General features: G+C 38.9%; 1 protein-coding gene across 9 annotated transcripts in view; it reads left to right on the top strand.

The window, feature by feature from the left end:
- The window catches only part of Cadps2 (calcium dependent secretion activator 2), a 520,278-nt gene that overhangs the window by 360,262 nt on the left and 142,467 nt on the right, over nucleotides 1-17,549 (top strand). For all 9 annotated transcript variants that reach the window (XM_060374001.1, XM_060374000.1, XM_060374003.1 and 6 more), the window contains exons 11-12: nucleotides 1,435-1,635; nucleotides 17,083-17,219. In XM_060374001.1, the coding sequence (XP_060229984.1) occupies nucleotides 1,435-1,635; nucleotides 17,083-17,219 (338 nt within the window). The remainder of the gene's footprint in view (nucleotides 1-1,434; nucleotides 1,636-17,082; nucleotides 17,220-17,549) is intronic.

Raw genomic sequence — 17,549 nt, 5'->3', positions numbered from 1 at the left:
CCTTGGTGAATAGAGGGCTTGTGTGAAACTCATGTGACTCCTAGAGAAGACTTTTTCCACTTACATCACCTGCTTCTCTGTCATAATTCATACAATGATGTAATACTTACATTTTAACAATAGGAAAATTAACTGAAATATAGAAATGCATACAGAAACTTTACTGGGAAGCAAAATTACAAAACAATTATATAATGAATGACAAATAAAAGATAGATACATACATACATTCATGCATACATACATATATAGATCCATAAATATGTAGATAGATACATAAAGAGATAGGTGGATGGATGGATGGATGGATGGATGGATGGATGGATGGATGGATTTATTTTTGAGGCAGAGTCTATATAGCCCTGGATAGCCTGGAACTCACCACGTAGATCTGCCTGACGTCGAACTCACAGAGATCTACATGCCTCTGCCTCACAATTAAAGGGGTGCACACAATGACAACCTACATTCTAATTTTCTTCACAAAAGCACATTCTTATATTTCTGCTCCCCCAAGTATATTAAAGCAGTTTGAACATCACCTAGCGGGAAAATCTAAAATTCAAAATTAGAAACATCTTAGGAATTCTCTCGTGCCACAGGCAGAAAATTCTACATCTGACCTCATTTGACAAGTTGCAGTTAAATTCCATGGATACTAAGAATATTGCATGGAATTTATCTCAGACTGTAGGTATAAGTGGATGTGAAAGTAGATGAAGTTGGTGTTTTTAATTAAGATTGATGTCTCTGCCTTAAGATAACTCATTATCTGTAATGATCCCAAGTCCAAACCTCAGATGCTCTGAAATGAAGCAGTCCAGAGTGTGGGGTCCTCAAGCTCTGGTGTGAGCAGATGGTGCCTAGAAATTATGAGTAATAAATGGATAGATGGTTGGTATTAAAGTAATCAACAGTGTTAAAAAACCATAGGTGTTAAGACTTAGGTAAATTTTAAAATTAGCATGCAGAGATGAAAAAATCCAAATTGGTGGCCATATTCACCAATTGTTCGCTTACAGATACAAATGCCATCTTGTCCAAGAGCCAAACTACCATCCAAAATGAGTTATCGCCTTGGTTTTACTTGTGTTTTCATTTTTTCTAAACTCATATTTCACTTACATGTAAAATGGTAAATATGCCAACATAAAGTATTTTCTTCTCCAGCACTAAATGCCGGATTTCGCCATGGGTTTCTGTGGGGCCTGTTTGTTGTCCTGAGTAATGCTCTCTAGTCAAGAATTGATTGTCCCCATCAGCTCAATGTGGGATTATTTTTGCTGTGTCCCTTTAAATTGTGGACTGGGGGTGTGATCCTCAAGTAAGATCACTTAAAGCACTGAGTCCCTATGAATGAAGCTGGGTGAATGGGGCTAACGTCTCTCGTCTCTCGATCTTGTGAATTGTAACCGAGTCTGTCTTCTCCCGCAGGTCTCCAGGGTGGCCGGGTATTTTTTAACGCTGTCAAAGAAGGAGATACTGTACTCTTTGCCAGCGATGATGAACAGGACAGAGGGTTATGGGTTCAAGCCATGTACAGGGCCACCGGCCAGTCTTACAAACCGGTTCCTGCCGTTCAAAGCCAGAAGCTGAACCCGAAAGGAGGGACTCTCCATGCAGATGCTCAGCTTTGTAAGTTCTGTGAAAATTAATTTGATTATCAAATAATAACCTTAATAAATACAAAATTGAGGCAAGTGTTCAATATTATAGCTTGTGTTATTAATTAACTAATTAAATACAAGTAGTTCCTGTTAGTCATAAAATTCATTCTCTGTTTTTTCACCTAAATCTGGAATGATACCTGGGTGTTGACCAGCCAAGCAGCTCTATTAGGAATGTGTTATATATGTGTGTGTATGCAGTAGCATCAGTATAGAAAAAAAGGAGGAGGCCTGAATCTGAAGGAGGCCAGGGACCCTTTCGAGCAAGGAAGGGGGAGAGAAAAATGTCGTAATTTCAGATCTTTTAACTACATTTTTTAATTTTGCAAACCTTGCAAATTTTTTTTCAATTCTGTTTTTGTATCGTTAGCTGAGATTTCTTTTTAGACTGAGGAAAATATTGTGAAATCAAATTTGGTTAGGTTCCTAGAACACTAACTGTTGAAAAATCACTCTGTGCATTTGTTTTTGGTAACATGCAAGGGTAATTGGCTATTCCTTTCTCTGTTATAAAATAAGAAGTACATATAGTTAAAAAAGTCAAAAAAAAAAAAGAAAAGAAAATGGCTTTTTTTTTCAAATGCTTTAATGTCACATCAGCTTCTGTATGCTGATTAAAACATTAAGACCAGGTGTATCGCTCATATTAATTCAGTAGTGATTAATTAAGTGCTATGTAATAGTATATGAGCAGTTTCAAACACACTTTCAGTGCTCAGCAGACCAAATGCTTTATCTTATTACACTCCTTTACAAAACTTCTCTCATGTCTAGATTAGTTTATCTCTATCTTTAAGCTCAAGCTGTGGCTTTTATTGTCAAGATTCCTCTCTGGGACAGTAACATCTTGACATCCATTATTTTCTTCTTTTCCTTTTCATGCATCAAATAATTACCCTCTTCTTAGACACTCTTAAGTATATTATATCTGAGCATCTTTAGCGGCTCTTGGGCCAAACGATTAAAGGTGGGGTTTATGTCTTCATCTCAACTCCTTTGACACCATTGAATACTTTGCCTCATATTTTAGCAAGCTTTTGGCAGAGTGGTACATAGTCCCCTCTTGAATGTTGTCTAAGAGCACTGTGGAATGCAGAGAACTTGTGCTGGAGTCTCACCCAGGTATTTCTGTCTCAGCCCGACCACAGGTTAAACAATGCCAGGGGCTATCACACTGAGCCATCAGATGCAAGGTTCTGTCAGTGTGCACACACATGCCCAAATGTACACATGCATGCACACACACACACACACACACACACACCCCAGAATGTTTTCCTCCCTCAGTATCGTTTTATTGCTGTAATCAGAGATAATCCCTGAATTATTTTGCCTCCTGATTTAGGTTCTCAATAGGCTTAGAGTCTCTAAGTGTTTCCGTGAAGTCTTTACATGCATTGATGAAACTCTGTTCCTTACCCCATGGGACACAGCCTCACAGTCTTCTTTCAACCCATGTTTGATATGTGAGCAGTCAGTACCTCGGACATGATGTCGTGGTGTTGGTTTTCTTGCTCAGCTCCAAGTATGAAATTCTCGGTCCTGGTTTCATGTGCACCTGATCTCATTCTTCTTCCTTTAACTGTGTAGTGATGGCGTACACCTGCATCTGTGCATGTGCTGTGTGTCCACTGCATACTCTTCCTGTCTCCTCTCACAGAAAAGAAAATTCTGGCCTGCATAATACTTTCCTGTTTCAGCTATTCCCACAAAATATACCTGCACTTATCTGCATTGTTAGCCTCTCAAAAGTGGACCACTCCTTTATTCTTAGCTAGGCTAATTACAAAAAAAAAAAAAAAAAAAAAAAAAAAAAAAGTCTTTACATTGCTATGGTATCAATTGTTTTTCTGGTTTTTTTCTAGCTAGTTGTTGCCTATATAGGGAATTTTTTTTTAACTTTTGAGCTAGCATAATTTTTCCTTTTAATTAATATATGGTAATTATCTGCAATAATGAGTTTCATTAGAACATCTTCACACATGTACATAATGTATTTTTATCTTTTTCACCTCTCGTTACCCTCTTGCTCCCCCACCCCCGGCTCTTCCGCTGATACCTTACCTGTTCTCAACTAGTCTCCTTCGTACATTCGTGGCTGTTGAATTGTGTCTTTTCTTATCTGTTTCTGTGTGGTGTGTTTGTGGGCTTTAGGGTTTTTTATAACGTCCTGGGTGAGGGTTGTTTATAGTGTGAGATCCTTCCTGGAGAGTACACACTGACGGAAACATGTCTTCCTCCTCCTGTGAGTATTAACTGTCTATACCTAGGGAAGACTGGGGCTGCATGCCTCTGAGCCCAGCATTCCATCTCGCTGTCCGACTTACTCCCCTTCTCTTATCTTTGAGGACTTTCACTCCCTCTTCCTTAGCATTCTCTGAACTTTAGAGGGGGAAAATGGTTCTTCTATGTAAGACTGAACATTCAGCAGTCCCTTATGCTCTGCATTTTATCACTGTCACTCACTGGTAAAAATATATATTTACCAAAGCTAACGACAGCACTAATCCATGAATATGAATGTGGTTATTGAGAAGCATATCATGTCCATTTAACAAAATAAAAACAGCAGTAGCTTCCTGGTTGTGGCCTATGACCTCCTAAGCCGTGGATTTTTGACCAGGCTACAGTACCAGAGGTGAATCCCATCCCACGGCGGTGTGGCTTCAAATCCCTCAGAAAGCAGTCATTTACTCTCATTACTGATATGCTACTATTGCAACGTGGAGCACTTTTCTGTCTGGCCAGGCAGTACTAGAACACACAGAGCTGACAACTGAGTAAACCTCTGGCTGAAAATACTCCCTCCTGCCCCACGCACAAGCAGCCTGCCCAGCGTCTTTGGACATTATGAGAGCTAGTTAGCAGGAAGAAAGTTTCCACCGTTTTTCTAGCTGGATTTCTGTGTGCCCTGCCATCAAAGCACACGGTGTCTTCGGTAATAGAGTCCTGCCATCTGGTTCTGATAAGAAACCTTCAGACATTGTAAATATCAGTATTGCTTGTGGGACCTCAGAGGGCTCTCGCCAAAACATCTATGTGACCCACCCCTGCCACTGAGATCTTCATTAATAACCTGTGGCTTCTTTTTGTTGGTATGTGTGTGTGTTAAAGTCATCTACTGTTCATTTATGTTCTTTGTTAGTTGGCCTATAAAATATTATGTTTGGATTATTTTCTTATTATTAATTTTTGAGAGATATTTATATATTTTGGATGTAAAATATTTATAAAATATATCGCTTGACTAATATTTTTTTTCATCTGTGGCTTGTTCTGCCATGAATTCTAATAGTTCTGTTCAGGGGCTGGAGAGATGGCTCAGTGGTTAAGAGTACTGTTTCCTTTTCCAGAGATCCTGAGTTCAGTTCCAGCAGCCACGTGGTGGCTCGCAACCATCTATACTGGCATCTGGTGCCCTCTTCTGGCATATAGGTGTACATACAGATAGAGTACTCATACAGAAAAGAAGTAAATCTTTTTTTAAGTTAATTTTATTTTTTTATTAGTTACATTTATTAACTCTGTATCCCAGCTGTATCCCGCTCCCTTATTCCCTCCCAATCTCACCCTCCCTCCCTTATCTCCTCCCTGCCCCTTTCCAAGTCCACTGCTTGGGGAGGACCTCCTCCCCTTTCATCTGACCCTGTTTTATCAGGTATCTTCAGGACTGGCTGCAAAGTCCTCCTCTGTGGCCCAGCAGGACTGCTCCTCCCTTGGGGGGTGGGGAGGTCAAAGAGCCTGCCATTGAGTTCCTGTCAGAGATAGTCCCTGTTCCCCTTACTATGGGAAACCAATTGGTTACTGAGTTATCACGGGCTACATCCGAGCAGAGGTTCTAGGTTATATTCATACATGGTCCTTGGTAGAGTGTCAGTCTCAGAAAAGCCCCCTGTGCCCAGCTCCTTGTGGAGCTCCTATCCCTTCCATGTCATACTAACTCCGTTCTTTCATATGATTCCCTACACTCTGCCGAAGGTTTGGTTATGAGTCAAAAACAAGGAAATCATGAAATTTGCAGGCAAATGGTGGGATCTAGAAAAGACCATTCTGAGTGAAGTATCCCAGAAGGAGAAAGACAAACATGGTATATACTCGCTTATATAGACCTACAAGATATGATAAACATAATGAAATCTATACACCTAAAGAAGATAAATAAGAAAGTGGACACAGAGTAAGATGATCAATCCTCACATAGAAAGACAAATGGGATGGGCATTGGACTTATGACAGGAGTCTACTGCAGAAGGCATCTGAAAGACTCTACCTAGCAGTGTTTCAAAGCAGATACTAGGAAATATATCTTAAGGAAAAAAAAATGAGGAAGAAAAGTTCCTTTCAAAAGAAATATATTTCAATTTTGATAAAGTCTATTTTTTTCTTGCTTTTAGTTGGCTTTTGTTTTCAAGATATTGTATCATAAAAAATAAAACAATAAAAAAGGCTGGACATGGTGGCACGTCTTTAATCCCAGTACTCAGGAAACAGAGGCAGGTGGATCTCTGTGAGTTTGAGGCCAGCATGGTCTACAAAGTGAGTCCAGGACAGCTAGTACTACCAAGAGAAACCCTCTCTTGAAAAAAAAAATACTGTATCATGATGAAAACTCATGATTCTTTCTGTAGCAGCATTTTAAATGCTGTGATTAAAGGCCTAGTTCCTTTTTTAAAAAAAAAAAAGAATATAGTTTTAGTTACCTTTCTGTTGCTACGCTAAAATATGCAGACAAAAGTAACTTAAGAAAGAAAGAGGGTCTGAGAGGTGGCTCCCGAGGTTAAGAGCACTGGCTGGTCTTCCAAAGGTCCTGAGTTCAACTCTTACTACCCACTTGGTGGCTTGAAACCATCTATAGTGAGATCTGGTTCCCTCTTCGCAGAAGCGGAAGGCTGGGTGCAATGTTTCACTACATTTTTAATTTTTTCCTAGTCTCCCCCTCTTCCTTTCATTTCCCCTCTACTCCTCAAAAAAAAAGAATCTCTCTTTTCCATCCCTCCATTTAGTTCATCAAATAGCATGAGAACTAAGTATGTGTTCTTACCGTGTGGCCTGGCAAGGCAGTCCAGCCAGGGGCAAGTGATCCAAAAACTGGCAAGTGAGTCCTTGTCCAATGCAGTCCCCACTTCCCTTACTAGAGGACCCACTTGAAGCCTAAGCTGCCCATCTGCTACATCTTTGTAAGGGGCCAAGGTCCAGTTCCTTTGCATGATCCTTGGTTGATGCTTCAGTCTCAGCAAAACCCTCTGGGCCCTGGTTAGTTGGCTCTGTTGGTTTTTTTGTGGGGCTCCTGTCACCTACAGGACCTTTTCTCTTTCCTCCCACTTTTCCATAAGATGCCCTACACATCACCCAGTGTTTGGCTGATTCTCTGGGTCATCTGTTTTGAGACACTGCTGGGTAGCACCTCTCAGAGGACAACTCTGATAGGCTCCTGTCTGCGAGAGTTTAACAGAGCTTCGTTCATAGTGTCAGGGGCGCTCTCTCATAGGGAGGGTTGGGCCAGGCCTTGGTTGGGCATTCCTTCAGTCTCTGCTCTATCTTTATCCCTGTGCATCTGGTAGACAGGTAAATTAAGGAATGGAACTGGAAAAGATCATTCTGAGTGAGGTAACACAAACCCAGAAAGACACACTCAGTATGTTCTCACAGTGAATTTCAGCCTCACAGTACAGGATAAGCACACTGTAAGGCACAGACCCAAAGAAGATAAATAAGAAAGAGGATCCAGGGGAGGATGCAAGAGTCCCACTGAGTAAAGAAGATAGAATAGACAGAGGTAGTGGCTGAAGAGAGGAGGTGCAGAGAGAACAGACCTGGGGAGGGCAAGGGTGAGAGGACAGAAGGCCTGTAGAGAAAAGAAACTGAGGGTGGGGCCATCTCTGTGATAAGCTGGAAACCTAAGTCAGTAGGCTTCTGGGAGGGTCTGAGGGGACTCAAGCAGATGCCCTCTACCTGGACAAGTCTTCTAGCAGAGGGAGGGGAAAGTCAATGCACCCACAAAAACTTCAACCCAAAATAAATTAATCTTTGGAAGCTGGGCATGGTGGCACACATCTGTAACTCCAGCATTCCAGGAGGCAGAGACAGGCAAATCTCTGTGAGTTAGAGGCCAGCCTGGTCTACAAAAGTGAGTACAGGACAGCCAAGGCTACAAGGAGAAACCCTGTCTCAAAAAAAAAAAAAAAAAAGGAAAAAATAGAAGTTTTTTGGCTCATCATTTAAGACATACTCTGTTGTACTGGAGAAGCCAAGAGGGCAGGAGCTAGAAGCAGCCAGTCACATGCCATACACAGTGAGGAAGAAGAGAGCAATGGGTGCTTGAGCTCAGCTCACTTTGTGTTCTTTCTATCATACAGGATCACACCCTAGGGACTAGAACTACCCATGGTGGGCGGATCTGCTCACCTCAGTTAACTTAGTTACTTTAACTGGCACAGAGACCCATCTCCATGATTATGAGATCTCAGGCTGGCAATTGAGATCAGTCATTATAATATCATTCATGTCAGGAATAAGAAATCTTCACCCAAAACAGAATTTAAAATGCTTATCCTATAGAAATATAATGTGCCCTTTAAATTTTGCATCTGTGTTGACTTAGTGTTTATACTTGTTGATGTACACATGAGTGTTCATGAAATCATATAGGCATTTGGTGAGCTGAAGAGACTGTCCTTGGGCATTTGTCAACATCAGCCGGCTGCATTTTACTATACTCTGGACTCTCTTTTCTTTTAGTGGGTTCATCTACCATATCTCTACTGTACTTTACTAGAGCTTTAGAACCCTGGCAGTTGCTACTTTTTATCTTGCAGGGAAAAGCTTTGGTTATTAATTCTTTTAGCTTCCTTTCAAGCAGACTAGGAAAAAAAAATGGTTTAATACTTTAAGGGTTTGCTCTGTTTTCTTCCAGCTTTCATTTGTTGTTCCATTATTTCTCTACATGTCTTTTTCCCTCTAGCTCCTTAAAAATTTTCCTCATCAATTATTTTTTCAATTTAGTTATTATGTTTCTTTAGTTTTGTCATGAAAATATTACAAAACTTTACTAAGAGAGAAAGGAGGGGGATGGAGAGATGGCTCAGAGGTTAAGAGCATTGGCTGCTCTTCCAGAGTTCATGAGTTCAATTCCCAGTAACCACATGGTGGCTCACAACCATCTAAAATGAAATCTGGTGCCCTCTTCTGGTGTGCAGGTGTACATGCAAACACACATTGTATACATAATAAATAAATAACTCTTTTTTTTAAAAAAAAAAAAGCAAGAAAGGGTTTGTTTGTTTTTCCAGGATTTAAGTTTTGCTGGGGAGAGTGCAGTCATGTTTAGCAGGATTAATTTTCTGCTTCTTGACCACAATCCTCCTTAATAGTCCTCATAGTTTGGATGCCAAGACAAAACAAGCATTGGGCACCACTTCTTGTATTCCCATAGAATAATCATACACACACACACACACATACACACACACACACACACACACACACACACACACACACCTTCAAATAGTTTCTATAGCCATAGATGCTGCGTAACGGTGGTGCCTGCTTGGGAGACACTCTTCCACACTCTAACTCTTCTGCATGTGACGCAGCCCGGTAGATCTATTAACAGTGCTTTTTCAGTGGGCAGTCTGCTAGATATTTGTAATCAGAGCCCACGTCTTGTTTTAATCTATTTTCAATATAATTAATTAATAAAATTTTAGAATAAGCTGAAGAGGGAAGATGGGCACATTTCTACCGCATCAGAGTGAGAATTCTGACTTCCATCAGTTTTTACTCAGTCTCTCCCTGCCTTCCCTGATTCCATATTGTTCCTTTCTTCTCTTTTCCTGGTTGTCTTTTAGAGTAACTTTTATAGTCATCAATAAAAAAATAACAGAAAGTCAAAATGACTCATTATATAGCTATATTGAAAATCTTCTCTCGTTTCTCTTTTTATTTCTTTGCTGACCTGTAGTTGGTAAAGGTAAGTTTCTTTTCTTTCTTTTCTGCTTAAATATATTATAATTGTTGTATTGATAAGAACTTTGAAGACTATCATCTTTTTTACAGTGTAAGCCTCCAACTTAATTTTCATTAGCTCTAACATTTATTCTTAAGCTTACCACAACAGCAGAGTAGAAACAATCTAATATCTATTATTCATGCAGACATAAAGATAATGTAATTATAAGCAAAATGGCCAGAATATATGAAGCAAAAACTTTCTAGATTATGTATTATAGTATTATCTTCACTATGTTAGGAACTTACTTGTAATATGAAAAGGAAAGCATATTTATCCCTAAAAGTCATACTTGATGAACTGAATTGAGGGACCATTTATTTTCCTTCTTTTCACATTCTCAATTTTATTTAAACTGTATAATCTTTTACTTATTTTTTTGAAAGAAAGCGTTTTTAACTAATTGTAATTAATGTTTAAAGATGATAAAAATTATGTTTATGAAATTTAGCTTAATAGAAGACTACCTTATCATTTTAGGATATCAACAATAATACATATTTACAGATTTCTCCAATAGATAAATCTATCCTAATTTTTTCTTTAACTCTGAGGATGTATAGAAATCCTTGGGACAGAAGGAGAAAAATGGGTGGCATGTGCTGTTAAACAAATTTTTCATCTCCAGTGAAGTAAGCTGCCTTTGTCAGATGAACAGAATTTTTAAAACTACCCTTCTTTGCTGTCTCAATCTAAACCACCTTGCTTTCTATTATCTCTTAATTGTATATTAATGTTATATATTTTGTCTTAGTGCCACAAAGCCAAGTAGGTAACCAGTAATAAATGTCGAATGTAAACCAGGGGCCTGGAGGGATGGCTCAGCAGTTGAGAACACTTACTCTTCTATTAGAAGATCTGAATTGGTATCCATTTGCTTGCAAATTTCATGATTTCTTTGTTTTTAATAGCTGAGTAGTAGTCCTTTGTGTAAGTGTACCATAATTTCTGTATCCGTTCCTTAGTTGAGGGACGTCTAGGGTTGTTTCTAGATTCTGGCTTTTACAAATAAAGTAAAACATAGTTGAGCAAGTGTCCTTGTTGTATGGTTGAGCATCTTTCAGATACATGCCTAGGAGCAGTATAGCTGGATCTTGAGGAAGCGCTATTCCTAATTTTCTGAGAAAGTATCAGATTGATTTCCAAAGTGGTTGTATAAGTTTACATTCCACCAGCAATGGAGGAGGGTTCCCCTTTCTCCACAACCTCTCCAGCATGTGTTATCACTTGAGTTTTTATCTTAGCCATTCTGATGGTTATAAGGTGAAATCTCAAGGTCATTGTGATTTGCATTTCCTTGTTGAGTAAGGATGTTGAGCATTTCTTTTTTAAAATTTCTTATTTATTGTTTTATTCACTTGGTATCATGGCTATGGCTCCCTCCCTTGTCTCCTCCCAATCCCACCCTCCCTTCCTCATCTCCTCCTATGCCTCTTCCCTAGTCCACCAATAGGAGAGGTCCTCCTCCTCTTCTTTAAGGGTTTCTCTGCCATTCAATATTCATCTATTGAGAAATCTTTGTTTAGCTCTATAACCCAGGTTTTAGTTGGATTACCTGGTTTTTTGGTATTTAACTTCTTGAGTTCTTAGGGTTGGTGAAGATTCTTTCCCAGTCTGTAGGCTGTTGTTTCCTGAGTGAGGTAAAGACACACACAGTCTATACTCACTTATAAGTGGATTTTAGCCATATAATATAGGATAACCATACTAAAATTATAGTCCTAAAAAACTAAACAACAAGGAGGACCCTAGGGAAGATGCTTAATCCCTATTCAGAAGGGCAAACAGTATAGTCATTGGAAGTGGGAGAAGAAAGGGAACAGGGCAGAAACCTACCACAGAGGTTGGTAAAAGAAATAAAAGAATCTATCCTATGAAAGAATCTATCCTGCAGAGTATGGACGCAAATGCTGAGCAACATTGGGCAGAGTGTGGGGAATCTTATGGAAGAATGGGGAGATAGAAAGACTTGGAGGGGATAGGAGCTCCGCAAGGAGACCAAAAGAGCCAAAAAATATATATATATATATATATATATTTTTTTTTAATTTCCTCATTTTAATGTTAAATTTCATACTTTGTAGGTAAACTTTCATCTGCTCGTAGGTGGCACTGTGTTTTACAAAGCAGACATAGTCTCAGCCCATATATATATGGGCCCAGAGGGAGCTGGAGACTGATGTTCCAACCTTGGTTGTGTGGAGAAGACCTAGATCCCCTGCTCAGATGTAGCTCATGGCAGCTCAGTCTCCATTTGGGTTTCTAATAAGGGGAGTAGGGACTGTCTCAGACATGGACACAGACAGTGGCCTGCTCTTTGATCACCTCCCCCTTGGGGTACAGCCTTGCCAAGCCACAGAGAAAGAGGATGTAGCTAGTCCTGATGAGACCTGATAGACTAGGGTCAGATAGAAGGGGAGGGCCATAGGGAGAAAAGAGGGAGGGAGAAGTAGGGCTGGGAAGAGATGAGGGAGGGGGCCACAGCAAGGATACAAAGAAATAAATTGTGATAGGTAGATAGATAGATAGATAGATAGATAGATAGATAGATAGATAGATAGATAGATAGATGATCTTAATTTGGTTCTTTGTACCCATGTCAGGAAGCTCACAACCACCTGTGACCCAGATCCAGGGAATCTGACCTCCTCTCATGGACTCATGGGAACACAAACCCACTTGCATACACATTACATAATTAAAAATAAAATGTCTGTTATTTTGTAAACAAAAGCCAGAAAACCTGCCATTTATTTTATTTGCCTAATATATTTTTAAATTCTTAAGTGGGAGCATAGTCCACATTTAATTTATGAACTTACATTCTTGTTAATATGTTGCTGTGTTAAAAACACCTTAATTTCCTCATTTTAATGTTAAATTTCATACTTTGTAGGTAAACTTTCATCTGCTCGTAGGTGGCACTGTGTTTTACAAAGCAGACATAGTCTCAGCTAGGCATCCCTCTTCTCTTAGTCACTTGCTAGGGAGTCCTAGTTCTGGGTGCCTTGGTAACTTCCAGGTGCTGTTTAAAGTTCTTCAGTTCAGCTGTCCTTTCTACCTTTGCGTCCTTCCCCTTCTCTGTCTACAACACATCACCACACCAGGAGCAGCAGAAGCACCAGAGTTATTACCATCTGGTGCAAACAGAAGGTAATTTTTCCATTGCACAATCTGCACTCTGACTTCAATACCCTTCTGGAGATTATAGGCCCATGGACACACAGAGCCAGTGGGGATCAGTCCCCACCCAACATAACACCCTCCCTCAGCTCAGAGCTCAGCCAGTACACAAGGGTGGAACCCCTGTGTTCGCTGCCTTAGTTACTCTCAAGTCAGTGTTACTGTATACATTGAAACTGTCGGGCCCCCTATTCTTTTCCCATGAATCCACACAGCAATTATCCTAACGAAACATTCAAATTTTCAGGTTCAACTTGAATAAAACCTCTATAACTTCTTAAATTTCTAGCAAACAGCAGTAGTGCTCAATTTGGATTTTATCCCATCCGCTGTTAGTGGTGACAGTGCCTCACAAAGATGTCAGAGCATGAATATGAGACTGTTGCTGTAGAAATTCTACCAGCACCATCAATTGCCACATCCCGCATCTTTAGTTAGTCTATAGGTTAATCATCTCAGCTTATGGCACTATCGCGATGCGTCATTTAAGTTCATAAGTGCTGGCCTGTTTCACAATCTTCTTACACTGTTTCAGAAGACAGAACTGAAATTAGCAGGTATCATATTAGAGAACATTTGAATAGAACTGCAAATATATTTTTATTTTTAAAAAATTCAGATAATTTAGTCTTACAGTAAACATTAATTTAAGACAACCTGATAAAAACCCAGTTTTAAACAACAGGCTTTGGCTATACCAGGTGATTGGAGACAAATTTCCCAACTGATTTATATGCCTTAACTCTCTTTTAAGAGTAAAATGTAGCTGAGTTATGCCAAAGGAAAACTACATGAAAATATGTTCTTGTGAAAATGAGAAATCAGACAATATTACAGCTTATTTTCTGTTTTAGTTTATCATGCAAAAATGTGGATGAAAAAAATGTAGATATACAGTCAAAAGATTCAAAAGATACTTTGTATCTTTTCAAAGATGTAGGTTTCATGAAAAATACAGTTGAGAGGATGCCGTTGCATTAACTGGTTTTGTTAAATAAGCAGGTTGTCGCTACTCTTTCCACAAACATTAACTATGGCCTGTGACCTGTCAGTCTGCTTCACTTTGCCCACTGCTTTACTTTCTTTGTTTCTATGACGTTATATTGTAATCAATCAAATGAAACTTATGTTAAAAAATAACGGGCATTCACTGGCATGCGTCTACATCTGACTCTCTTGCTTTTACGCTTATAGCGTTCCTTGTACTTTGCAGTGTGCTGTAAGCACCTATATACATTGCTAGTCTTTGTTTAAAGATACAGGCCAGGCAGTTAAACCAACTGTAGTTTTAAAAAATATTGAATCATAAAGGATAAAAATTAAAAAAAATATTTGTCACACAGGGAGGTCCAATTTTTCTTGGAGTTTGTTTTTAATTCTTCATGAGTTCATAGAATTATAATTGGTGGCATATATTTTCATACAGTGTTTTATATTTGTGCTTGTCCGACACAGAAGGAAGAAAGATGCTGGCTCTTTAAGGACTGTGTATCATGAAACTATAGCCTTGAGGGGCTGCATGTTGTTTCTGGGTTTGATGATGATGGTGATGATTATGATTGTGGGGTTTTTTTGGGGGGAAGGGTTATCAAGCATGTGCTTATGTGGCATTCAGAGAACAATGTGAGGCAGCCAGTTCTCTTCCTCCACTATGTAATTCCTGGGTATTGAACTCAGGTCAACAAACTTATCAGCATGTGCGTGTTTTCACTGAGCTGTCTCACCAGCCTTTGTTGTTGTTCTTTGTTTTTGATTTTTACATTAAAATGTTGGTGGGCTTGATTGCTTATGTTTACTAAGTTGGAGGAGAATATTCATTTGTGACTTAATATTTGTGAATATAACTATCAGTAATCTAATTGCTGAAAAATCATTTGTAATTCAAGTATACTTTATCACATTAGTAAAAATTATTTGAAGTTAAATATCATGAAATATTGTTTTTTCAGTTCAAAATATATTTAAGTATAAAAATCAATTTTAGACTCATTTTCAGAAACATATTTTAAGAATATTTTTCCATTTTTTAAAGCTATTCTTTAAACTTTTATCATAAAATAACTACAAGGGGTTTTTTCTCTGAAATTTATTACACATCCTGGTCTCCACAGATGAACCATTAATGGTCGTTATTTTTAACTGCTTCTTATGACCTCTGCTGAAAGGAATAATGAATAAAAATCAGTAGCTATTTTATAAAAATAATCATCTCACAAAGGTGACACTAAGTAAATTTTTACTAAGAGAACTGAAGATGCTAAAATAGGTCATTTCCTTCAACTGTAAAATGCATGTGTTTTGCCATCCTTGGTACTCTGCCTCCTACTCATTTGATGCTCTCTCATATTATTATAATATATTCAACTTTTAAAGACTGAAACAAAATATAAAAGAAGTTGAACTGTCTTATTTTTCAATCCAAGAAAAAAGTTTGCTGTTCATCCATGTAATACTACTCATCATGTGATATATTTCATCCATATAATCATGGGTAATCATTAAGTATAAAAGAACACAAATGGTATTTTATCCAAAGATGGCCATTGCTTATCTCACATCATCAGTCTGTTGTCTTCCATGCCTTATTGCTGCACTCAGGTTTTGACATTTTGTGGACATGAAATAAACATTAGTTTTTGTGTCTTTTTTTAAATGTGATTCTCAAGACCCTTCAGCTTGAATTATATAGTTCTTCCATCCACAAATATGGCTGAAAGTTGAACTTGACATGGATCAATATGATCTGGGCTAAATATCTAAATGTGACTGATTATGTTAGCATCATGTCCACAGATCAATATTGGGTTTTATTATGAGCCTGACTCTATAATTGGGTTTAATCAATAAACTTTTGTCTCTTTTCCTTTGCAGTTTTAGGATTATACCACATAGGTTTTAGAAACCACACTTAGCTTACATTTAGGACTCTTTTCTTTTGGTGACCAGAAAGGGATTTATATGTGAATTTTAAGGAACAATGGGCATCACGTTCATAACCGTGGACGAGTCCACTTCCTGATAACTGACTGCTTGGTCAGAGCTAATGTAGTAACACCCCAGCACTCCTTTTGGGGAGCGTGGGGCTTTTTATGTCTATATTTAGTAAATGACATTGGAGACTTTGACAAAACATACCATTAATGAAAGCCCTCGTGAAAGCTTGCCTTTTGATAAACCCGCAGGGTCCATGGGCGTTGAAAGATGCAGTCTGTAAAGAGCAGTAAATCTGAACCTTTGATTGAAGTGCCATTTGGGATGAGGTGCATTGTCTGCATATCTGCACAGGCGCGATGCTCCCTTTTTCAAGTCTCTTAAACTGGAAGCTCGCGAGCGTTCAATGCCATTTCTGCATTAGAGTTGGTCCCGCTAAAAGCCCTGGACAAAGAGCTGACTGGAAGTGATCCAGCTGAACCTTGTGGGCTTAACTCTGTCCTAGTTTGCCCATTTCGAAAGCAGGCTTCTGGCCATCGTTGTTGTCTCCTTTAAGAACAGACCTGGACTGTTTTTGGGTTACTTCTTTTTGCAAGCATGTTCATAAAATATATCAGCTTTTTCTCTTTTTTTTCCCCACCCCTTTTTGGACAGGGTCTTCCTATGCAACCAGGGCTGGTCTAGACTCTATTTGTAGATCAGGCTGGCCTTGAGGCCACAGACAGCCACTCAGAGATCCACCTGCCTGTGCCTCATAGGTGCTGTGATTAAAGTTGTGTGCCACCGTGTTCAGCCCAACTTCCCTTAAAATTGGGAAATGAGATTGTTCTTCTAGTATATATTAGAAGCAACTTTGAATAAAAAATAGAGTTTTGAGCCCATACAATGGCTCAACAGATGAAGGCATTTACAACCAAGCCTGATGACCTGAGTGTGACCCTTGAAACCCACATGGTAGCAGAACCAAAAGAACCCACTCCTGCAAGTTGTTCTTTGACCCTGTCACGTGCATTATGGCATGCAAACACTCACACACATAATAAATACATGTAGTTAAAAGTTTCTACTTGCATATATTTTTTGTAAATAGTTGGTAGATTTTCCTCCTGTCATTTTGGGGCTTCAGACTTTGCAGTTCATATTAATATCATATATTCTTTGCATCATAAAAAATGTATTTAAGGGGAATCTTCTACTATTATGAGGCCTGAATTTTGTGCTCCTTGTAAACTATATTGTTGATTATTTAATCAGAAACATAAATGTGCTACAACTGACCTTTTGAATTTTCAGATGCAGACCGTTTTCAGAAACATGGGATGGATGAGTTTATTTCTGCTAGTCCCTGCAAGCTTGACCATGCCTCCCTCTTCAGAATTCTCCAGAGACAGACTTTGGATCACAGACTCAATGATTCATATTCCTGTTTGGTGGGTATAAATCTGTCTCTCTGGTTGCCTATAGGTTAGAATAAAAGATTTAAGAAAGTGAGAAATAGTTGCTGTAAAACATCATTTTATTCCTGACTCATTTAATCACTGTTGTTGGGGTTAGGGATAAAGAATCCCAATCGATTGCTTCTCAATTTGGAAATTATACACACTCGAAGACCACTGCTGTGTCACTCAATAGACAGGAGAATAGAGTGGAATAGATGCTGAACTGCTTTATCAGTGCCCCAAGAGAATGCTGAGTGCAAAGAGAAGGCCTTACATAAAGATGTAAAACTTCTGCTATAGGACTCACTAATACCTGCACAG

The sequence above is a fragment of the Meriones unguiculatus genome, chromosome 21 (assembly GCF_030254825.1).
Source record: "Meriones unguiculatus strain TT.TT164.6M chromosome 21, Bangor_MerUng_6.1, whole genome shotgun sequence".
Taxonomy (NCBI): Eukaryota; Metazoa; Chordata; class Mammalia; order Rodentia; family Muridae; genus Meriones; species Meriones unguiculatus.
This window is presented reverse-complemented; position numbering and strand designations above follow the sequence as displayed.